The following is a 19,253-nucleotide window of genomic DNA, read 5'->3' on the forward strand; positions in this document are numbered from 1 at the left end:
AATCCAGATGGAATTCCCGTGTTTCCGCCACTTGGCGTGGCTTCCAGGATTTGGCGGTAACCGTCGTATCCCTACGCCAAAAATCGATTTATTCGCATTAATCGTCGGCTTGCGGAGTGCACGACATATTTCCATATTAGGATTAAGTGCCCCGTCCCGGAACGACGGACAAAAACGCGATGAGAAATGTCCTCGATAACGATGAGCTATCGGTTGTAATACCAATGTCGCGACGCTTTCTCGTTTCACGCGAAACGTAGTCTAACAAATAAAACTCTGTTTCAACTCTGTAAACGTTATAATCTGTGTAACAACCACAAACGTAATATCGAGAATTTCATGTTTGTTCCACAAACATGAAAGATTTTAATTTTCAATAGGTGCCGCCAGTTTATCTTCATCATCTAAACTTCTAAACGACTCATACTTCGTGAAGTGAGATCTCAATCAGCCGTTTTTAAGAATTAATCTTCTAATCTGTGTGTCTGTGGCAAACATGAATTAGAAAAATATATTATATTAACAACGTTTAATATATAATTGTATCCGGTTATCTCAATAAATATGAAAGTTTGCACATTAGTTATCACGCAGATTTATGTAAAGCTAGCATATTACCAACCTTAAACGCCATGTCCAAAGTTCGCATTCAGTTCGGTCAGTTCGCCACTCAAAGTGGCTTTGTGAGAACAAAGGATTAGGACTGTGTGCGCAGCTATTACGGTTAGAAGTCCCAAAGCTAATGAAAACAGGATTGTAATTAGTCCAGCAACAATTATACATTTTACGTAAAATAACCTTCTCCACTCGCCTATAGTTTCTCAACTACGAATTTCTAAATAATTTTATATTTAAGGAAAACAATACAGCTAACAATTACTACCTTGCTTTATTAAGAAAGATCGCAATATAACTCAAGACCATAATTCTATTTTATAATTAATTATAATATACAAATTATCTATAGAATATAAACTAACTAACGGAAAGGAACAGAAAAAACAAACAACTGCCAATTTTTCTCATAGAACACTGGCGGTAAAAATCAAGATTTCCTGAAAATGATGTCGTTACTCAAAGATTTTATTCTCTGGCGTGATACAAGATGACCGAATAAAAAACCGTGCTAGAATGACCAGCAGGTTCGGTGGACTGGCGCATCTCGCGCTTACGTTTCTTCCAGTAGAATAGAAGAGTGGGTGGAGAATAGACACAGTGGAGGTAGTAAGTGGGCTAGTAAGTCTCACGATAACAGTTATAAATGACCCTCTCGAAGCACGGCGCCGTACCACCCAACCCTCAACTATGCGCCAGACACTGGCTGCTCCGTAATCTAACACATGCCCGGACAATATAGTCGTAAAAGGTACTAAACAAACATACGCTAAGTGGCCTGGTCGCCGCGTGTGCGCAACTATACCACGGCTGTTTACGTATCCTTGATCGATAATCGTATATACGTGGGATATTGTGCGGTCGCAAGTCGATCCTTCCTAGGAGGGCTGTTACACTACGGATGCTACTTTTGTGAAGAACATACATCTCCGTTTCAAGCGTAATTTTCACTGCAACATGCCCGGAGTACTTTACACTTCCGCAGTTACTCCTTTGACATAATTACGATGTTTTCTAGACACGCGACCATTATCTGAAACATGAACGTGGTTTTGTACTGTGATCGATGCTCTAGGAAAGGCTAAAGGATTTTTCTACTTTACGAGATGCTAAATTGACTAAGTTGAGGATTCAATTCAATTCTATGAACATCGTTATAGATTTTTATAATAAAACCTTAATCCACAATGGACCTACTCTTTTATGAGTGCTGCGTGGAGTGATGTCGATGCTCTTACCCTTTCTTGCCTATCGATTGTTACGCTTCGCTTTTAATTAACCTCTTACGAGCATAGCGTTAAGTAGGTTGTCTTTGAGTGTTCAATTCCTTTCCTGGCAGTACCTATTGATCGTACTTGATGAATAATATATGAACTGTTAAGTATATATAAAAAATATTCTCTTTTTTATAAATTTGCAAAAGTAAGAAAGCTTAGATGATAAATATTATATATAATAACAAAAATGTTCAAACATCTACGATTAATTTAATTATATAAAACAGCTTACAAGTAAATCAATGAAAAATACTTCCTACAAAATTGCATTTGGTAAACATTGCGTCTGATAAAAGATTATACGTATTGAGAAAAATTATGTCAAAGTGACTACAAAACATATACAAAATCATGATACAGTACACATCATTTTACATAGAAGATAGGATGTATCGAATATATTGAATTCTTAGATATCATGAAAAATATCTCTATTGTAATTATACTAATAAAAAATTTCTATAAAATACCATTTCATAATGATGTTCTGTGAATAGTATTCCAAAAGAATTGCAAGGGTGCATCTGACTTCTACTGCATTCTAGTACAGAGTGCGCTACCTGACGAACAAGATTCATACAATGTCGGTAATTCATTTTTAAGAAATCTGAATTAAAACGTTCAAACAAACAATATTTGCTACCTAATTAAAATACAAAAGTAAAAAACAGCTAACAATTCATTTTAGTTACCTTTATGAATGCATTGAAATCCACTGAAATCCACTGAAACAAAAGAAAACGAAGACAAATCTTAAGACGAAAAATGCTTGTACGTGATTTGGTACAGACTGAAGGCGCCAACCTGTGGACGATTTGAAAAAGATGTGTGCGCATCATTAATACGCATGCGCCGAGATGTGAATCTGTAACAGACGAAATACATTGAAGTGCAAACTGGAGCAAGTGTCATGGCGCTAACTTCGGATATCGATTTTGGTCCAGTGGGATGCAGAACGCTCATTTTCTACTGATAAGGTTTTCCACTTGTCACCCGAAAGAAAAATATCTAATATGATATCGATTCTTTTTACATTTAATTAGGTTAACTTAAAAATTATTGTATATGTGTGCATAGGTGGAAGTGTTTTTACTGGGAGTGGTCACTGCCATCTCAATCTTACACAAATTTGTAAATAGTTACATTTAAAATGCGAATATTGACGTTTAGTATTCTTTTTAATGCCCTTCATATTATATTCGGTAAGTATTTCACCTTTTTACATTGTAAGTGGTTGAGAATCGTTTAAGTTTCTTAAGAATTATATCGTAATGTATGTTTCATGTTGTCGTGTGATTTGAATGCGATGAACTCGATTGTTCTTACATAAAAAGTAGAAATTATGACTAAAAAGATTTTTATTTCTTCTAGGTGTTGTTGGGTTAAAAATTTACGAGGCAAACCCTGACACAAAAAGACTTTATGATGACTTGTTGTCAAATTATAATAGACTTATACGCCCTGTGAAGAACAACACCGAAACCTTAACAGTAAAGCTTGGTTTAAAGCTCTCGCAGCTAATTGAGATGGTACAAAGTCATATTTTGCGATTTTGGTTGTTTTTTATTCAATAAGGATATTGTTAATATTTTTTTAATTTACAGAATTTAAAAAATCAAGTGATGACTACCAACGTCTGGGTGGAACAAGTAAGAGCTACTGAAGAAATATACCTATCATTATAAACATATTTTATTCACTGTCGATATTATGTATTTTAGAAATGGATCGACTATAAACTACGATGGGATCCAGAAGAATACGGTGGCGTAGAAATGCTATACGTGCCTTCCGAAAATATTTGGCTACCAGATATTGTCCTATACAATAAGTAAGTTTAATGTATGTTACAACTTATTAGCAAGTATTGAATTTCATAATCATAAAAAGATATCAATTAAATATAATTTCATAGTGCCGATGGCAATTACGAAGTAACGCTTATGACAAAGGCTACATTAAAGTATACAGGTGAAGTGTCTTGGAAACCGCCTGCGATTTACAAATCATCTTGTGAGATTAACGTCGAATATTTCCCATTTGACGAACAATCGTGTATTATGAAATTCGGCTCATGGACGTACAATGGCGCTCAGGTTATAACTCAAAAATATCGTTGATCATAAATAATTTTTTTAATACAAATCAAATAGAAATAAATTATTTGAGGATACAAATAATTGACGTTAATGTTATTTATCAAAAATATACTTTGTAAAAACTTTTACTGGCAGGTGGATCTGAAACATATGAAACAAGAAAGTGGTAGCAATTTGGTTGCAATAGGAATAGATTTAAGCGACTTCTACTTATCAGTTGAATGGGACATTTTAGAAGTACCGGCATCCAGAAACGAAGAATATTACCCATGTTGCACAGAACCCTATTCTGGTGAGTAAATAAATATATTTGACATCTATATTAACATACAATTTATACAACGATACGAAATGTAAGTGCATTTTGATATAATTCATACAGATATTACATTTAATATTACGATGCGAAGAAAAACGTTATTCTACACAGTCAACTTAATAATTCCTTGCGTGGGTATTACGTTCCTTACGGTACTTGTCTTTTATTTACCAAGTGATTCAGGTGAAAAAGTAAGCATTACAGAGAATAATAAATAAACGAAAAGGTACTTATACTGTAAAAAATTAAATTTTTACAGGTATCGTTGTGCTCTTCCATTCTCCTCTCGTTGACGGTGTTCTTTTTACTATTAGCCGAAATTATTCCACCAACATCACTAGCTATACCACTTTTAGGAAAATATTTGCTATTTACCATGATTTTAGTCACTTTGTCGATATGGATTACCGTATGCGTTTTAAATGTTCATTTTCGGTAAACTAAATTCCATCATAATAATTCTAAATTAAACACTAATTATAGTATCCTATTTATAAATTACTTAAAGTTACGTATAAATTTCTTATATAGGTCTCCATCTACGCACAACATGTCACCCTGGGTTAGACAAGTATTTTTAAATTGGATGCCACGACTTTTAATGATGCGTCGGACGCCGTATTCAACTCCAGAATATGATGATACGTACATGGATAGTGGATATACTAATGAAATAGATTTTAGGTAATTATACTACTGTTTATCGAATCCTGAAATAGAAAACTTTTTAGGAGTATACATTACAGTTTTCCTGATAGTGTTAGTGATTACCCACTGGAATTGAAAGGAAGTCCAGATGGGTTCGAAAGTGTCACCTCGCAGTATAAAAATATACGAGAAGATGATGCCCGGCATATACCGCATGCATCAGGTAAATATTTAAATTACTCTACAATATATAATATAATTGATACAAAATTTTATTAATCAAATATATTGCGACAGTGCATTATGACACATAAAAAATTACATGACAGCGATTGAAATAAATAAACGTGTATTGGAATTGTATCATGGATGTATATGGCGCGACACGTTATATTACAATTAATGTCATGTAATAGTTTCTGAAATGTACATTAACAATGAGATACTGTTGCAGTCACTGATAGTGAAAATACGATGCCACGACACTTGTCTCCCGATGTAATATCAGCTTTAAAGGGTGTGCGTTTTATTGCTCAACATATAAAAAATGCAGATAAGGATAATGAAGTAAGTTGATCAATAATTCAATAATTCAACAATTCATTGTTTGAATATTCATGTTTTACTTTTGATACTTCTCTTGACAATTCAAGGCTTCAATTCTAAAAATTCTTTTTTAAAAATAGTATATATATATATATATAACTTCTCGAAATAATATATAATACATTTTTCCCTCATATATTTTTTAATATTTCCAGGTTATAGAAGATTGGAAATTCGTAGCTATGGTTTTAGATAGACTTTTTCTTTGGGTTTTTACATTGGCATGTACTGGTGGAACACTTGGCATAATATTTCAAGCACCAAGTTTATATGATACAAGAGAACCTGTGGACCAACAACTTTCTGGAATATCGTTTCGCAATTATATGTATCCAAATGTAAATGCGGCTACGCAAGACGAATAAACTTTGAGATTCGTGGAACATATGATTCACGTATAAAAACCATAATACAAAAGTATTAAATTATTAATATTCTATTTATATGAATTTTATCTATTTTATTGCTTATAACTTTAGATCGAATTTCACAAACAGAAAGTCTATAGCAAATATAGTCTAAGCAGTTTTATTAACCCTGATCAACTAAGAAACTTAATAAAGAAACCATTTTAAGAGGACTCAAATTTACTTACATTAATAACGCTAATAGTATAATTAACATATTTATATTAATATAAATATTTACACCTTTTATTTCCCTCTTTCATTTATACGTCAAGGTTAATAAGAGGCTTATACTATAAAATAAAAATAGCTTTATTATTTTGAATAAAATTCCACATTGATGTTTTCGATAATGAAAAACTATACTAAGGTATCTTATTAATTAGTTTGAGTTTGATTTTCGAGACATTAATTTACATTTTTTTCTTTCGTCAATTAAAATAATATACAATCCTCTCTCTCTCCCTCTCCTTCCCTCCCCCTCATATTATATATATATATATTATATATATATATATTATATATATTATTATATATATTATATATATATATATATATATAATATACATATTATTATATATTATATATAATATTATATATTATTATATATTATATCATATATAATATATTTTATCATATATATATATATATATCAATATATATATATCAATATATATATATAATATATATATATATATAATATATATATATATAATATACATATTATTATATATTATATATAATATTATATATTATTATATATTATATCATATATATAATATATTTTATCATATATATATATATATATATATCAATATCAATATATATATATATTGATTATACAGAGGAATGCTATATTGATATATATATATATATATATATTGATTATACAGAGGAATGCTAAGTTGTTATAGTCGAAAAGAAATATTTTGCTCCTTTCTTTTTCAGTTTTAAGTACCAAAAGTAAAAATATCATGAATTCACTTATACTTAACTTTATGTAGTAACTTCTTTTTTTAAGATGATCACAGAACTAACAAAATTTTGGTTTTTATCCTGTACAAAATTTGGCAATTTAATAGTAGCAATAGATATAAAATATTCTATTCTAAATCAATTATCATCAATTCTGGTGATTCACTTGTACTGCTAATGGAGCTAGTTTGTGATTTCTTTGGCGAAGAAGTACCACTAGCTATCTTTTTTGTACTTTGTGTTGGTGTGGTACGTTCATCATCGTCATCACTGTCTGATATTAGATCAATAATAACAGCTCGTTTCTTTTCCTTTGGAGGTGTAAGATTGCTTTCATCTAAACAGTGATATGATTACTCATTTATATGTAAACACTCATAAACATAAAAACATTTATTTTTAAATATGTCATAACTTTACACATATTAGAATGAAATAAAATCTCACCGAGATCGACTGTATCCACATCGATTTTACGATCTTGCGAATTTGTAATAACTTTTGTTTCACTCTTCTCCTTATCCTTTTCTTTCTTTAAAACCAAATTTTCCCACGATCCATCTTGCAATAATTGAATTTCATTTACGTCTGGTAATAGTTTCTTAGAGTTCAACACTTCTTGAAAGTAGCCATCGATAACGAGATTATCATATAACGCTGGCTTATCACAAACTGGGCAATTCCATGTTGGTTTTCTTTCATTCATTTGAAGGAATAGGGATGCATCAAAACATTGTAAATGTGAACACGTCGATGCACGACAAGGTGTACACATTCGCATCTTGCCTAACGGACAAGCTAACGATACTCTAAGTGATGTTGTCGCTATTTCACTATCCGCATCTTCGTTAAGTTTCTCTTTAACTAAAGAGATCATTATTTCAATAACATTCATTTTCAATAATACCAAATAGTTCTAACCACATAACTACTTACTTAAACCTCTTGTATAATCCGAATGTCGTACTCCCCTACTTTTTAACCTTGATAATAATTCAGTACTTGAAAGCTTTCGAACTAAATATATCGCAATTGCGTATCGTCTGCCGTAGTCTGCCGACCACGTCACGTGAATTTGATTCGCTACAGTAGGAGATAATTTAACTAAAGGACTAATATTGACAGGCCGTGGCGGCCTCTTTGGTTCTACTCCTGGCTTATTAGTAGGTATTGGATTCTGAAATAAAAAATAAAACATTTAATTTGTGAAAGCAGAACATTTTACTATACTTTTAATTTAAAAAGAAATAATATTTTCATGTGTATATGTATATTATTTATATTTCTGTCTACTAACAGGTAAAGGACACAGTTTTCCATTAACTTTTACTGCAATGCTTGGTGGAAAACAGTCCTCTTGTTCACATGATGTTTCTTGCAAACAAAATCGCATTTGTATCTGAAATAGCCATGACACAGATTGTAGACCCAATAATCAAAATAACAAATTTAACATTAAGAAACAAACTCTTCTTGTAAAATGTACCTGTACTGTGTAATCCATTTTACTTCCTGCACGACAATCTCGTGAACTTGCTACATCTGTTGACTGCTGTGGTGTTAAATGAAACATAAATGTATTCTCTTGAAGTCTCATAGATCCTTGAGGCATTAAACTAGATGGCTTCAGCAATTCAGCCAATAAATCAAAAAATGGTAGCTTCCTAAGTCTAACATCTGGATGAACAGGATATTGATTTCTAGGTTGTATTTGCAATGGTGATGGTAAAACTTTTGGTGCATATGGATATGGATTATAGGCTGCACTTGTTGTTTGCTGAAATATTAATATGTCATATGAATATTAAAAAAACCACTACAAAAAATAATATAGAAGTATTATACAATTTTATATAAAAATCACATTACATAACTTACTTGCGGTGTTACGTTGGCATATCCTGTTGACTGATAGACTGGATTTGTTCTAGGTGCTTGAGGTAGAGATGCTTGATGTGCAGGTGGTAAATCCTTTCCACTAGAAACTGAAGACTGTGACTGTTGCTGTTGACTGATAGCTTGTCTTTACATTAATTGCAAGTAAAAGAGAACATTGTTAAATATATCTTATATAATTAATTATATAAGTTCTTCATAAACTTATTTTCTTTGTGTTACCTATCTCTTTGTTCTATATATTTACCTTGTTGTGTAATAATTTCTGGAATGCATGTTTTGATCTATTTGTGGTTCCCCAGAACTACCTGTTTGACCATACATTTGATGTGCAGCTAATTGATCAGCTCTAAACAAAATTTTGAAACAAAAAATGAGTCTGGGACTTTATCTCAATAATCCACTGACATTTATAATACTTAAAGTATAACGATATGCCATAGTAGATATAAAAAGAAAATCATTTTCAACGTTTTACTAAAATAAATAAAACTAAAACAAATAAAATATTTAAAAATTTAATAAATGGTGACAGAGGTAGTTAATGATTTAGTACAATCTACAAGAACAATTGTATTGTCATTAATAAATCTTATACTCACTGTATGGATTTATATAATTCACGTATTTTGAGCTGAATTGGATGGGATCTCAAACGTAACAATTCTAGTGCACGTGCTTGTAATTCGTTCTTTCTACCTGATTTATTTCTACCAGCAAAACCAAGAAGCATCTGAAGTTCAGACACTCGAAAACTCAATATCATATTCTGCAATCATAAAATTATAGCATGCATACATTTTATATAGTACACTTATTCTAAACTGTTATTTTGATAAAAGAAAAATATATTTTATAAATAACAATGTATTAATAAGAAACAAATTAACATTTAAATTTATTATCAATTCTATATATTTCAATTCAATTACATAATAAACATTTTATCTATTATATTGGTTTGTATAAACATAATTGCAGAAATACGGAATAGAATTTGAAATACCAGGCATAAAGATCATACTTCAAGTTTTCTATTCTAAAGACAATCACACCATACACATAGAGTATTTTCATCCATATCCATATTGAATGAGAAAAATACAATAATGAAACAGTATTTATTTTTGCAACCATACATAATATCATTTGTCCAACAATATTTAGGAATAAAATACATATGATTAATGACAAAGAAATAATAAGAACGATTTTAATTTAAAAAAAAAATATTTAGGTTACCTATGATTATGAAGATATTGACGTTTTTTATAAGCTTTATTCGGTAAAGGCAACATAATTATAAGCACAATATATTGTAAAAAAAATTCTATTGATTAATCTCAATATTTCACCGAAGAAAAAAAATAATTATAACAATAATGAAGAAAAACGCGCTTAACAAGTACTAAGCGTCTAGTAATATAATTCACTGACGCAAATAAATCGCTGATAACCCGGATATAACCACGACAAATTCACAATGCAGACCTGCCGACTTTTCTCTAAAATTTCACACATAATCTAACTACACTGCACCACTTTTAATACTTGACTCACCTCTAATTCTTTGGTCTCCGCCATCTTCTTAGACGATTTTTTTTGCGAAGCCGTCTTGCCTATATTATTTCCAACTTTCAATACAAAAATTCTCCTACCCCTTACTTATTCGAGTTGTTTGTATCGCAACTTGCTTCTATATTTTTCTTGCTTTTTAAGTGCGAGTATCGAATAATACTATTTTATGGCGCGAAATTGATTTTTACATTTCAATTTCGAGATCGTTTTAAAATATCTAACTTTTCTAGGAAAACTCAATTCCCATAAAAATTTTTAGTTCAACCGCGTGCGATGAAGTAATTATCGATATTTGACACTTCGTTCGTTCGAAATGCGAAAAAGGGTTTTCCAAGATGGCTGCTAACAATTTATTTGGAGTTCAACTTCAATTTGTATAATTCAACAAATGTACAACATTATAATAATTTCTTTGTTAATTAATGTTAGAAAAAGAGCTATAAAGGAGGTACTGAAGTTTCAAGAAAATCATAAATTCAAGTTGTCTTCGTCTTCGAATTTTTAGTGAGTGTACACGCGGAGGAAAATCTTTGAATATATTTGCTGGTTATGTTTCATCTATTAGATTGCAAACGTCCAACCAAACCTTTAGAATTCCTCTGTAACTAACGTGCAATATAAAATGTTTTAAAAATATATAAAAATTGCAAATGCACGTTACAATAACGAAACACAATCATATATTAGGAACACAAGTGCACAATACGATATAAAACCTATTAAATTTTCTGGAGTATCTATTTTTATAGTAATTCATCTTTACTATATTCGTGATATATTCTTACTAAATGATCTACAATATGATTGGATTATATCTAGGGGAAACATAAGTTTTATTTTAGATTTTATCTATGTATCTTAAGTAATTTCCCTAGTTTATTTGATATATTATTGGCTATCACTTCATGAAAACGCACCATTATGTAAATATGTGTTGCAAAAAGTTTGTAGTGTGCTGTCTCTAGTGAAAAATATATTTGTATCATAAAATGATGATACGTGCATCTATCTTAAAACATTCATATGCACCAATATTTAGAATGCAATTATAAATACACACACACACACACACACACGCACACGCACGCACACGCACACACACACACACACACACAGAGAAAGATATCTTTAATAATTCAAAACATGGCTACCATGTGAAAAATAAATTAGTCGCATTACAGTTTGTAAACAAATTTCTATTTAGTTTTTACGGTAGTTTTGTTTCGTGCTAGCAATCGAAACTTATCAGCAGTAAAAAGAATATATTTCTTCAATGAAATTTATAAAAAGTTCATGTGGCTTTCAGAAGTGAGTCATTCGTGTTTTTTAACAGCTCCAACTACAAATTAATGTCCGTTCAATGTGATCTAACGGATTTCTGGAAAATAAAACTATATCTATACGTTAATATTCTATGTGGTTGTGAGATATAGCTTCCAAATGAACACTAAATAATGGTAACCTTACTTTATGATCTAAGGAAAGTTCTGAGAAATAATAATAAACTATTTTAATAGCCATGCTATGGAGTAGTTTATTTAAGAACGAAAATGATAACTTGCTATACAATTATAAGTCTCCATATGTAAGTTGAAAATAGTAAACAGTTTGTATGTTTTGACTGCACAACTTAACCTATTTTTTAGATATACGTCTACAATTAAACATATCGACAAGTAAACACTTCTATATTCAAGAATTATTGTAAAAATTTATGCTAAAGTGTATTAATAACGTGTGTGTAAATAATAAAGAAAATTACTCTTTGTTAATGCCATGAATAAAATGAAAATCTGCACTTAAGAATATATTTTTCAGCAAATTTGTTTTTGAAAAAGGTAATGAACTAATTTTATTATCTGGCTTTATTCATTATGTTGATATTTGTAATATGTTAATAATGATAATTATTTATAAATCATTTAGTTTTATCGTTTATAATGCAAATTGAGTATTTACTACTATTACAGATTATACTATGTTGAAATATTGAATAAGTCACTTATGTGATAAAGATTGTATGTATAATATTGTTTGAAAATTGACCTCAATGGATTCTATTGAATTTGATGCAATTATCAGACATCCGAGAACCATAATTCATATAGATGTTGATTGTTTCTACGCTCAAATAGAGATGCTTAGGCATCCAGAGCTAGAAGGCAAACCATTGGGGGTGCAACAAAAGAGTATAGTAGTGACAAGCAATTATTTAGCACGAGAACATGGAATTAAAAAATGCATGTCAGTACAGGAAGCTTTACAATTGTGCCCAGAACTGGTCTTGGTAAATGGTGAAGATTTAACGAACTATCGTCACTATTCTGCTAAAGTACTGGAAATATTGCATCAGTTTACTCCATTAGTTGAAAGATTAAGTCTTGATGACAATTTTATGGACGTAACTTCTATTGTACAAAAATATATGAATTCTGGAAATAATTCAGAGTTTAATTTAAGTATTAACATGGAAGATGAAAATCCAGTTGGTAAAGTATTTGGTCCCTCCGAAGAAGAATGTCCTTGTGGCTGTCATGCTCGATTAATTATAGCTTCCAAAATTGCAGCAGAAATAAGAGAACGAATTTATAAAGACTTGCATATTACATGCAGTGCTGGAATAGCACATAATAAGCTTTTAGCAAAACTGGTGGGATCATTACATAAACCAAATCATCAAACACTAGTATTCCCATGCAGTGCACCTATGTTCTTATCTACTATAGGATCTGTATCTAAAATACCAGGCGTTGGGCAAAAAACTGCACAATTGTTAATTTCCAACAACATAAAAACAGTGGATGATCTAAGAAAGACACCTTTGGAAACCTTAGAGATGAAAATTGGTATTGACTTAGCACGAAAATTAAAAGATAACGCCGAAGGTATCGACGAGACCGTCGTGAAACCAACAGGAAAAAGACAGAGTATAGGTTTAGAAGATGGCTTCAAGAGTGTTTCTCTGGTAGCTGAAGTAGAATCAAGACTAGGAGCACTTCTGAGAAGATTAACAGAATTAGCTATGGAGGATGGTAGAATTCCCATTGCTATGAGATTAACTGTTAGGAAACATGATTTTAATAAACCAACTTCTGGTAAAAGAGAAACTCGACAATGCGCTTTACCGAAACATCTATTGCCTTCTACAAAATCTGGTGTTTATGATCATGCTAAAATGTTGGCACTAGCAATGAAATTATTTCACCGTACTATCGATGTTTCTAAACCATTCCATTTAACTCTTTTAGGAGTTGCTTTCACGAAATTCGAAGAGAGATCTTCTGGAAAGAATAGTATTACATCTTTCTTGCGAAAACAGGTGGCTGTTCAGTCTGTTCTAGATATAAGCTCGGAAGAAGGCGTTTGCGATATTAATCTTGGATCACCAATGAGCGTAAATCAAGATAGTAACGACGGTTCTGCGATGAGTACCACCTCCTCTCCAGTTTCGAAATCAATAGGTGCTAACAACCAGAGTGCGGACGATGATGTGTTGAACGAAATAGAACCTTTACCAAAAAAGACTAGATTGGAAGTATGGTTGAGTGGACGTAGAGAATCTCCGAGCAACGAAATGGCTGATCTTCGACTTAGTCCTTCATCACCAATGCAATTATCTCCGAAAATTGATGCAGCAGTTCTTAAATCTTTACCCATTGATATACAAAGAGAAGTGACCCGTTCCTGGCCGACGACTAGTAAACCAAAACCCAATAATATACTTAAATACTTCATAGCCAATAAGTGACGGAGTTCTATGGCCTAGAATATAATATAGCCATCATTATGTACACACTTACACACCTACAATATTGGATGGCAGCACCATGTGATACTATGAATTTAAGTTACTAAATATTTTAAATCAATTTACGATTTTGGGTATTAACTTTCTGTATACACATATTTTCTAGAACATTTACATTAAATGAATGTTGATATAAAGTAACTTTATCGTATAATTTTGATCATTTCATTAAACATCACTAAAAAAAGGCCAATGTGAATTTGCATGGTTGTATAAAACATATTTTTATTCATTTCTTTTTGACGAAATCAAGCACAATTGATGCTTAAATTACCTAGAATAGTCGAACTTTTTTGAGTTGCTTTGCATTTAAGGTGTATTCACAAAAGTAAAAGAAAGTGAAAATGTAAATTGACTATCAATGAAAAGTATTTCTATTTAAGTAAAATTCTTTATTATAAATCAAAGATAAAGTATTGTAAAATAAGTTTTATTTTCATCTTTCAAACATTCAATATGTATGTTTTATATACTATCGCGTATTTCTTAATGTTTAATATTGTTCGGATGAATAAAAATTAAGATTAAGTAAGTTAAATACTTTTGTATTAGAATTATGTTCTATATAATTCGCCTCTTTCTTTTCTCTTGCTATCTTCACGATTATTTCACTGTGAGTATTTCAACGGCAGGAAAGTATTTTTATTTACACTGAACTAGCGTGCGTGATTGATACACTTCCAAACGTAATCCGTCTCGTTAAACGAGGTGCTGGCATTTGATCTTGTACGTACTATCTAGCTATTAAATTATAATTGTATGATTTAAAGTTTAAAAATGAAACGAAATAATGTTTATATTTTTATTACTGTCGATGTTATTCTATGTGTAACGGGTGTTACAAAAGACATGCCGTACAGAAATACTCAATCGCCCCTAGCGTGCTACTGGTAAGGAGCACCGTTCGAATAAGATAAGCGTAATTTATAATATATAGTTGTATTAAAAATATTAGACAATCATAAAGTTTTATCGATTCGGTATGGTACAAGGTGAATAATTATAATATACGTTTAAGCGAACACGGATAAGACAAAACGAAAAAAAGTAAGCCAACGATTCACGCAGTTTCACATTATATTATATTATACAGACGTTTACTTTCACACGATTTATCGAAAAGCATATGTGCATTAAAGCGTGATCGACGGCAAGTGATACTGAAACAGTAGCTTTTGTAAACGATCATACTTACATAAGGGAATGGACAATTTATATATATATAGCTCGAATAATAACAATAAAAAAATATATATATTATATTATATATATATAATATATATATAAATTATATATAATTATATATATTATATATATATAATATATATATATATATATACGCGATGAAAAAAGTTACTTATGGCCAAGCTTTTTTTCTATGTTTATTTATTTTCTTGTATGCACGGGAGAAGCGGTACAGTTCTGATTATTAACTTCTGGTTGTGAGATATATAAGTATTTTATACGTATATACCACGGGGAATATGAGCGGTTGCGACATCCATATCCGTTCGTCAATGTCGAAGTTCCGATTAATTAGAATAACACGCAATAGCTCGCACTTCTCAGATAATTGCGTTGATAGTATTCAAGAATTAAAGGCAGGCAATGCAGAATGAAGTTAAGTTTGATTTTTGTACAAGCAACGTTACATCGACGGTTCATATTACCTCTGATTCATTTAAATAAAGGAAGTTCAAGTTGTACGTCTTTGATGTTCTTTTCTGTATTATAATATATTCAATTGCGTTAAATCATCCTTACTCCTTGTCCATATCACAACTCATCCAACATCTTTTTAAACCACACCTAGCTGAAATCATCGAAGTAAATCATATGAAATCATATGTAGATCTTCATTCAAGTTATTAGAAATGAAATAGTTTCTGTTTATGTATGTGCCTCTATGGGCGTTATTGTTCCAATGTAATATAGCGATATTTAAAAGCAATATGAATTTAATTTGAGTACACAGTGCGTTCGTGTATGACGGCAGAATTAGACCTTTACTACTACCATGCAATTTGAATGAGGCCAATCACCCAGCCACCGTCTCTGAATGGAACATAATCAGGGTGAGTCATGTCATAATGGAATAAATTGTGCAGCTTTATGCCTTTTTAAATTGTCCTGCGCGCTCGTTTAATAAGGTTCTCGGATAATCCTCTTTGAGTCACTGATCGACAAAGAAACATGAATCGAGCAAACCAAATATGTAATCGTTACTACAAGTCGTAACTGAACTTCTTTTATGGCAAAACTGATTTGTCACCATCTTTTAACTCTTTAAAGAATATAGTGGAGCAGACGCGATATAGTTAAAGAAGAAAATATATCTTAACTTCTAATGAACTAAAATTTCATCTCATAAAAGTAAACAAATTAAAATATATTTTAAAAGCTATTTTATTTATAATTCTTAAAGGAGGTGCATATAAAACAAAAATAAGATTGGTGAAAGTGAAACAAGACAAAAATAAGATAAAAATGACATCTATTACAAATATGTTCCTATGTTGGCCCATGGTCGGAAAACCCCTATCGAAAGATAAAAGAATAGATTTTGACTAGAATTGCTAGTTTATGACTGTTCTCTTCTTAAGTGGTAGCGGTACCCGGTCGGTTACGAGTTTTCTTCGGTTTTATCGCAACATACGTGAGATACATTCGAATAAGCTTTTTTTGTAGGTAATATCTGACCTAAATTTAAATACTGGTCAGGTGTATCTTTAATTCCCACGGTCATTAAAAGCATACTTGGTATAAATACTCCTGAAGTGCGTCCAGTATACCAGATTGATAGCTTATTCGTTACAACAAAGAAACAAGTGTCTTAAAATGTTTCTGTTTCTTTATATCTTCGCCATTATAGCAATACTTGAAACATCAGGTAATAATTCTATTTAGAAAAATTAGCATTTATTCGTAATTGAATTTTCAAAATACAACGACTTAAAACTGTAAATTAGATTTAAAAACTAGTGAGATGTATTACTATATAAGATTATTAAATATAGCTGCAAGTATAAATGAAGTTCCAAAAATCGTCGGCGGTTCTGTAGCAGAGGACGGACAATATCCGTATCAAGCTTCATTACGTTACAAAAATCGTCATTTTTGCGGAGGATCTGTACTGAACGAGAGATGGGTACTAACAGCTGCTCATTGTTTATCAAGGTAGATATTAATTCAATTTCTGCAGAAAAAACTAGGTACTTTTCTCTTTCACTGCTTATACCTGCAACTTATTGTTCTAGTTTCAATGATACGTCCATAGCTGTTGTATTAGGTTCCAATACTTTAGACAAAGGTGGCGACATATATCAATCTGAAAAAATAATTGGCCATCCAAAGTACAGTTCTATACTGATTAGAAACGATATCGGACTGATTAAAGTGGACAAAGACATCATTTTCGGAGACAAAGTGAAGCCCATCGCGTTACCTAATGAAAACTTCGGCAAAATAGATTATCCCGCCGTATTATCTGGTTGGGGAACTACTAGCGTAAGTACCGACTATTGTGAATTATAATTTTAGCATCTTTCTTTTTTCAAAACAATTATATTCGTTAATTTTTTTCCCTTATACTTGAATGGTTGTGAATGCGGTACCAATTACATACAAATGATTAAAGTATCCCGGACAAACGCCGAACGATCTATATCACATACAGCTAAGTGTAATCGATCAAAAACAATGTTTAAACGCCAGCTTCCGTGTCACCAACGACAATATCTGCACACTTAACAAGAGAGGTGAAGGCGCTTGTCACGTAAGTGCATTACGTCTAGTACTCGAGAAGAGAGCCCTTTCATGTCAAAGGATCCCTCAACTAAACGAGCACTTTTTTTCTTATTTGTCGCGAAAACCGTGTCGTCGAGAGTATAACAACGAGCATTTAAGCGACTATTAAGTTTCTCTCACCTAGTTCGAAAAGAATTGCTCGAAGTACGCGGAGGAAATTCCAATCTTCTTATTGTTAGTTAGATCGAATGTTTGTGTCGATAAATGAAGTAGTAAGCTTTTACGTTAGTATTATGATTTACAATATAATGCACACTTATCAATATACTTATATATATTTGCAGCATGCAAACATTAGTTTATTTTATTAGTTAAGGATGAGATATTGTTGTCTCTTTTTTTTCTAATAAATTATATATATTGAATTATTTATTTTCAAACAGGGTGATTCCGGTGGCCCTTTAGTTGCCGACAATGAACAAATTGGAGTTGTATCCTGGGGAATACCATGTGCAAGAGGTCGACCGGATGTCTTCACCCGTGTCTACAGTTATATTGATTGGATCAAAGATCACATAGAAAATAAGAGTTAGATAAGAAGATGATTGAATCTAATTAAATTACAGTTAAATGAATATTACATGGTGGATTATGCATACCTTCGCACTTTGTGATTTCTCAAAGAATACAATATGAAATAAATCATTTAATTAATTACAAATATATCTTTCTTTAATATTACTTATAAGAGGAGAGAATGTTAAAGCAAGAAGGGTAGTCCAAGAACTTTTAAAACAAAACCGTAATCTGGGCAAGAGACTAAACAAACGTGCTCCGTTTTAATAAACGAAGACATCGCATTCGTACGTTAGCAAAGTATCAATTTACCGAGCAGTTGTTCTGTTCGTTTTATTCAATTTCATTTCCAATATACTATTTGCATTTCTTGTATGTTTTTCACATTGCATGATAGTTGTAATTTATGTAAAGTTATATACGCTGCAGTGCGTCCTACGCTTATGCAAATGCACTTTAAGGTGACACTAATTTTACGGCTCGTATGCACAAATTAATGTCACACGTACCTAATTCGTTGAATTAGATAGAACATTTAGGAAGCATATAACATTTATACGGGAAAATACATGATTTGTTATAAGCACAGTTAGAATTAATTATAGACACTTAATACATATCCAATACACAAATACCAAATAAATCTTATATGATAAATCTTAAATCTTGATTTGTAATACATACTTTTGTTTCATATTTTAT

At 31.3% G+C, this 19,253-nt stretch overlaps 4 protein-coding genes and 2 long non-coding RNA genes across 12 annotated transcripts; 3 read left to right on the forward strand and 3 right to left on the reverse strand.

The window, feature by feature from the left end:
• Positions 1-1,067: 1,067 nt before the first annotated feature.
• Positions 1,068-2,799, reverse strand: LOC132912470 (uncharacterized). Its single transcript, XR_009659214.1, has 2 exons — positions 1,813-2,799; positions 1,068-1,648 (listed from the first exon to the last, which is right to left on the reverse strand). It is a non-coding gene; the product is annotated as an uncharacterized LOC132912470 (long non-coding RNA).
• Positions 2,800-2,865: 66 nt separating this feature from the next.
• Positions 2,866-5,996, forward strand: LOC132912457 (acetylcholine receptor subunit beta-like 2). 2 transcript variants are annotated; one of them, XM_060969889.1, is made up of 12 exons: positions 2,866-3,094; positions 3,264-3,421; positions 3,497-3,541; positions 3,614-3,723; positions 3,808-3,988; positions 4,127-4,283; positions 4,374-4,501; positions 4,570-4,745; positions 4,842-4,994; positions 5,057-5,181; positions 5,413-5,525; positions 5,720-5,996. In XM_060969889.1, the coding sequence occupies exons 1-12, from the start codon at positions 3,043-3,045 to the stop codon at positions 5,927-5,929; spliced, it is 1,608 nt and encodes a 535-aa protein (XP_060825872.1). In that variant the 5' UTR covers positions 2,866-3,042; the 3' UTR covers positions 5,930-5,996. The 2 variants fall into 2 exon arrangements, with proteins under 2 accessions (XP_060825872.1, XP_060825873.1); XM_060969890.1 differs by having other exon boundaries at positions 2,869-3,094; positions 5,069-5,181.
• A 1,040-nt stretch (positions 5,997-7,036) lies between these two features.
• Positions 7,037-11,071, reverse strand: LOC132912455 (E3 SUMO-protein ligase PIAS1). Of its 4 annotated transcripts, none has more exons than XM_060969880.1 (9): positions 10,403-11,071; positions 9,445-9,611; positions 9,090-9,191; positions 8,825-8,969; positions 8,433-8,723; positions 8,244-8,345; positions 7,883-8,123; positions 7,394-7,810; positions 7,037-7,283 (listed from the first exon to the last, which is right to left on the reverse strand). In XM_060969880.1, exons 1-9 carry the CDS (start codon positions 10,424-10,426, stop codon positions 7,075-7,077), a joined length of 1,698 nt encoding a protein of 565 aa, XP_060825863.1. In that variant the 5' UTR covers positions 10,427-11,071; the 3' UTR covers positions 7,037-7,074. The 4 variants fall into 4 exon arrangements, with proteins under 4 accessions (XP_060825863.1, XP_060825864.1, XP_060825866.1 ...); XM_060969881.1 differs by lacking the exon at positions 10,403-11,071 and adding an exon at positions 10,085-10,396; XM_060969883.1 differs by lacking the exon at positions 9,445-9,611 and having other exon boundaries at positions 10,403-11,069.
• A 459-nt stretch (positions 11,072-11,530) lies between these two features.
• Positions 11,531-15,934, forward strand: LOC132912456 (DNA polymerase iota). 3 transcript variants are annotated; one of them, XM_060969886.1, is made up of 3 exons: positions 11,531-12,005; positions 12,067-12,258; positions 12,391-15,934. In XM_060969886.1, the coding sequence occupies exon 3, from the start codon at positions 12,471-12,473 to the stop codon at positions 14,166-14,168; it is 1,698 nt and encodes a 565-aa protein (XP_060825869.1). In that variant the 5' UTR covers positions 11,531-12,005; positions 12,067-12,258; positions 12,391-12,470; the 3' UTR covers positions 14,169-15,934. The 3 variants fall into 3 exon arrangements, with proteins under 3 accessions (XP_060825869.1, XP_060825871.1, XP_060825870.1); XM_060969888.1 differs by having other exon boundaries at positions 11,531-11,877; XM_060969887.1 differs by having other exon boundaries at positions 11,531-11,728.
• On the reverse strand, positions 15,749-17,532 carry LOC132912471 (uncharacterized). Its single transcript, XR_009659215.1, has 2 exons — positions 17,445-17,532; positions 15,749-17,356 (listed from the first exon to the last, which is right to left on the reverse strand). It is a non-coding gene; the product is annotated as an uncharacterized LOC132912471 (long non-coding RNA).
• Positions 16,988-18,696, forward strand: LOC132912465 (chymotrypsin-2-like). The gene is made up of 5 exons (XM_060969902.1): positions 16,988-17,118; positions 17,246-17,405; positions 17,486-17,735; positions 17,866-18,003; positions 18,419-18,696. Exons 1-5 carry the CDS (start codon positions 17,067-17,069, stop codon positions 18,566-18,568), a joined length of 750 nt encoding a protein of 249 aa, XP_060825885.1. The 5' UTR covers positions 16,988-17,066; the 3' UTR covers positions 18,569-18,696.
• The last annotated feature ends 557 nt before the right edge of the window (positions 18,697-19,253 follow it).

The sequence above is a fragment of the Bombus pascuorum genome, chromosome 12 (genome assembly GCF_905332965.1).
Source record: "Bombus pascuorum chromosome 12, iyBomPasc1.1, whole genome shotgun sequence".
Lineage (NCBI taxonomy): Eukaryota > Metazoa > Arthropoda > Insecta > Hymenoptera > Apidae > Bombus > Bombus pascuorum.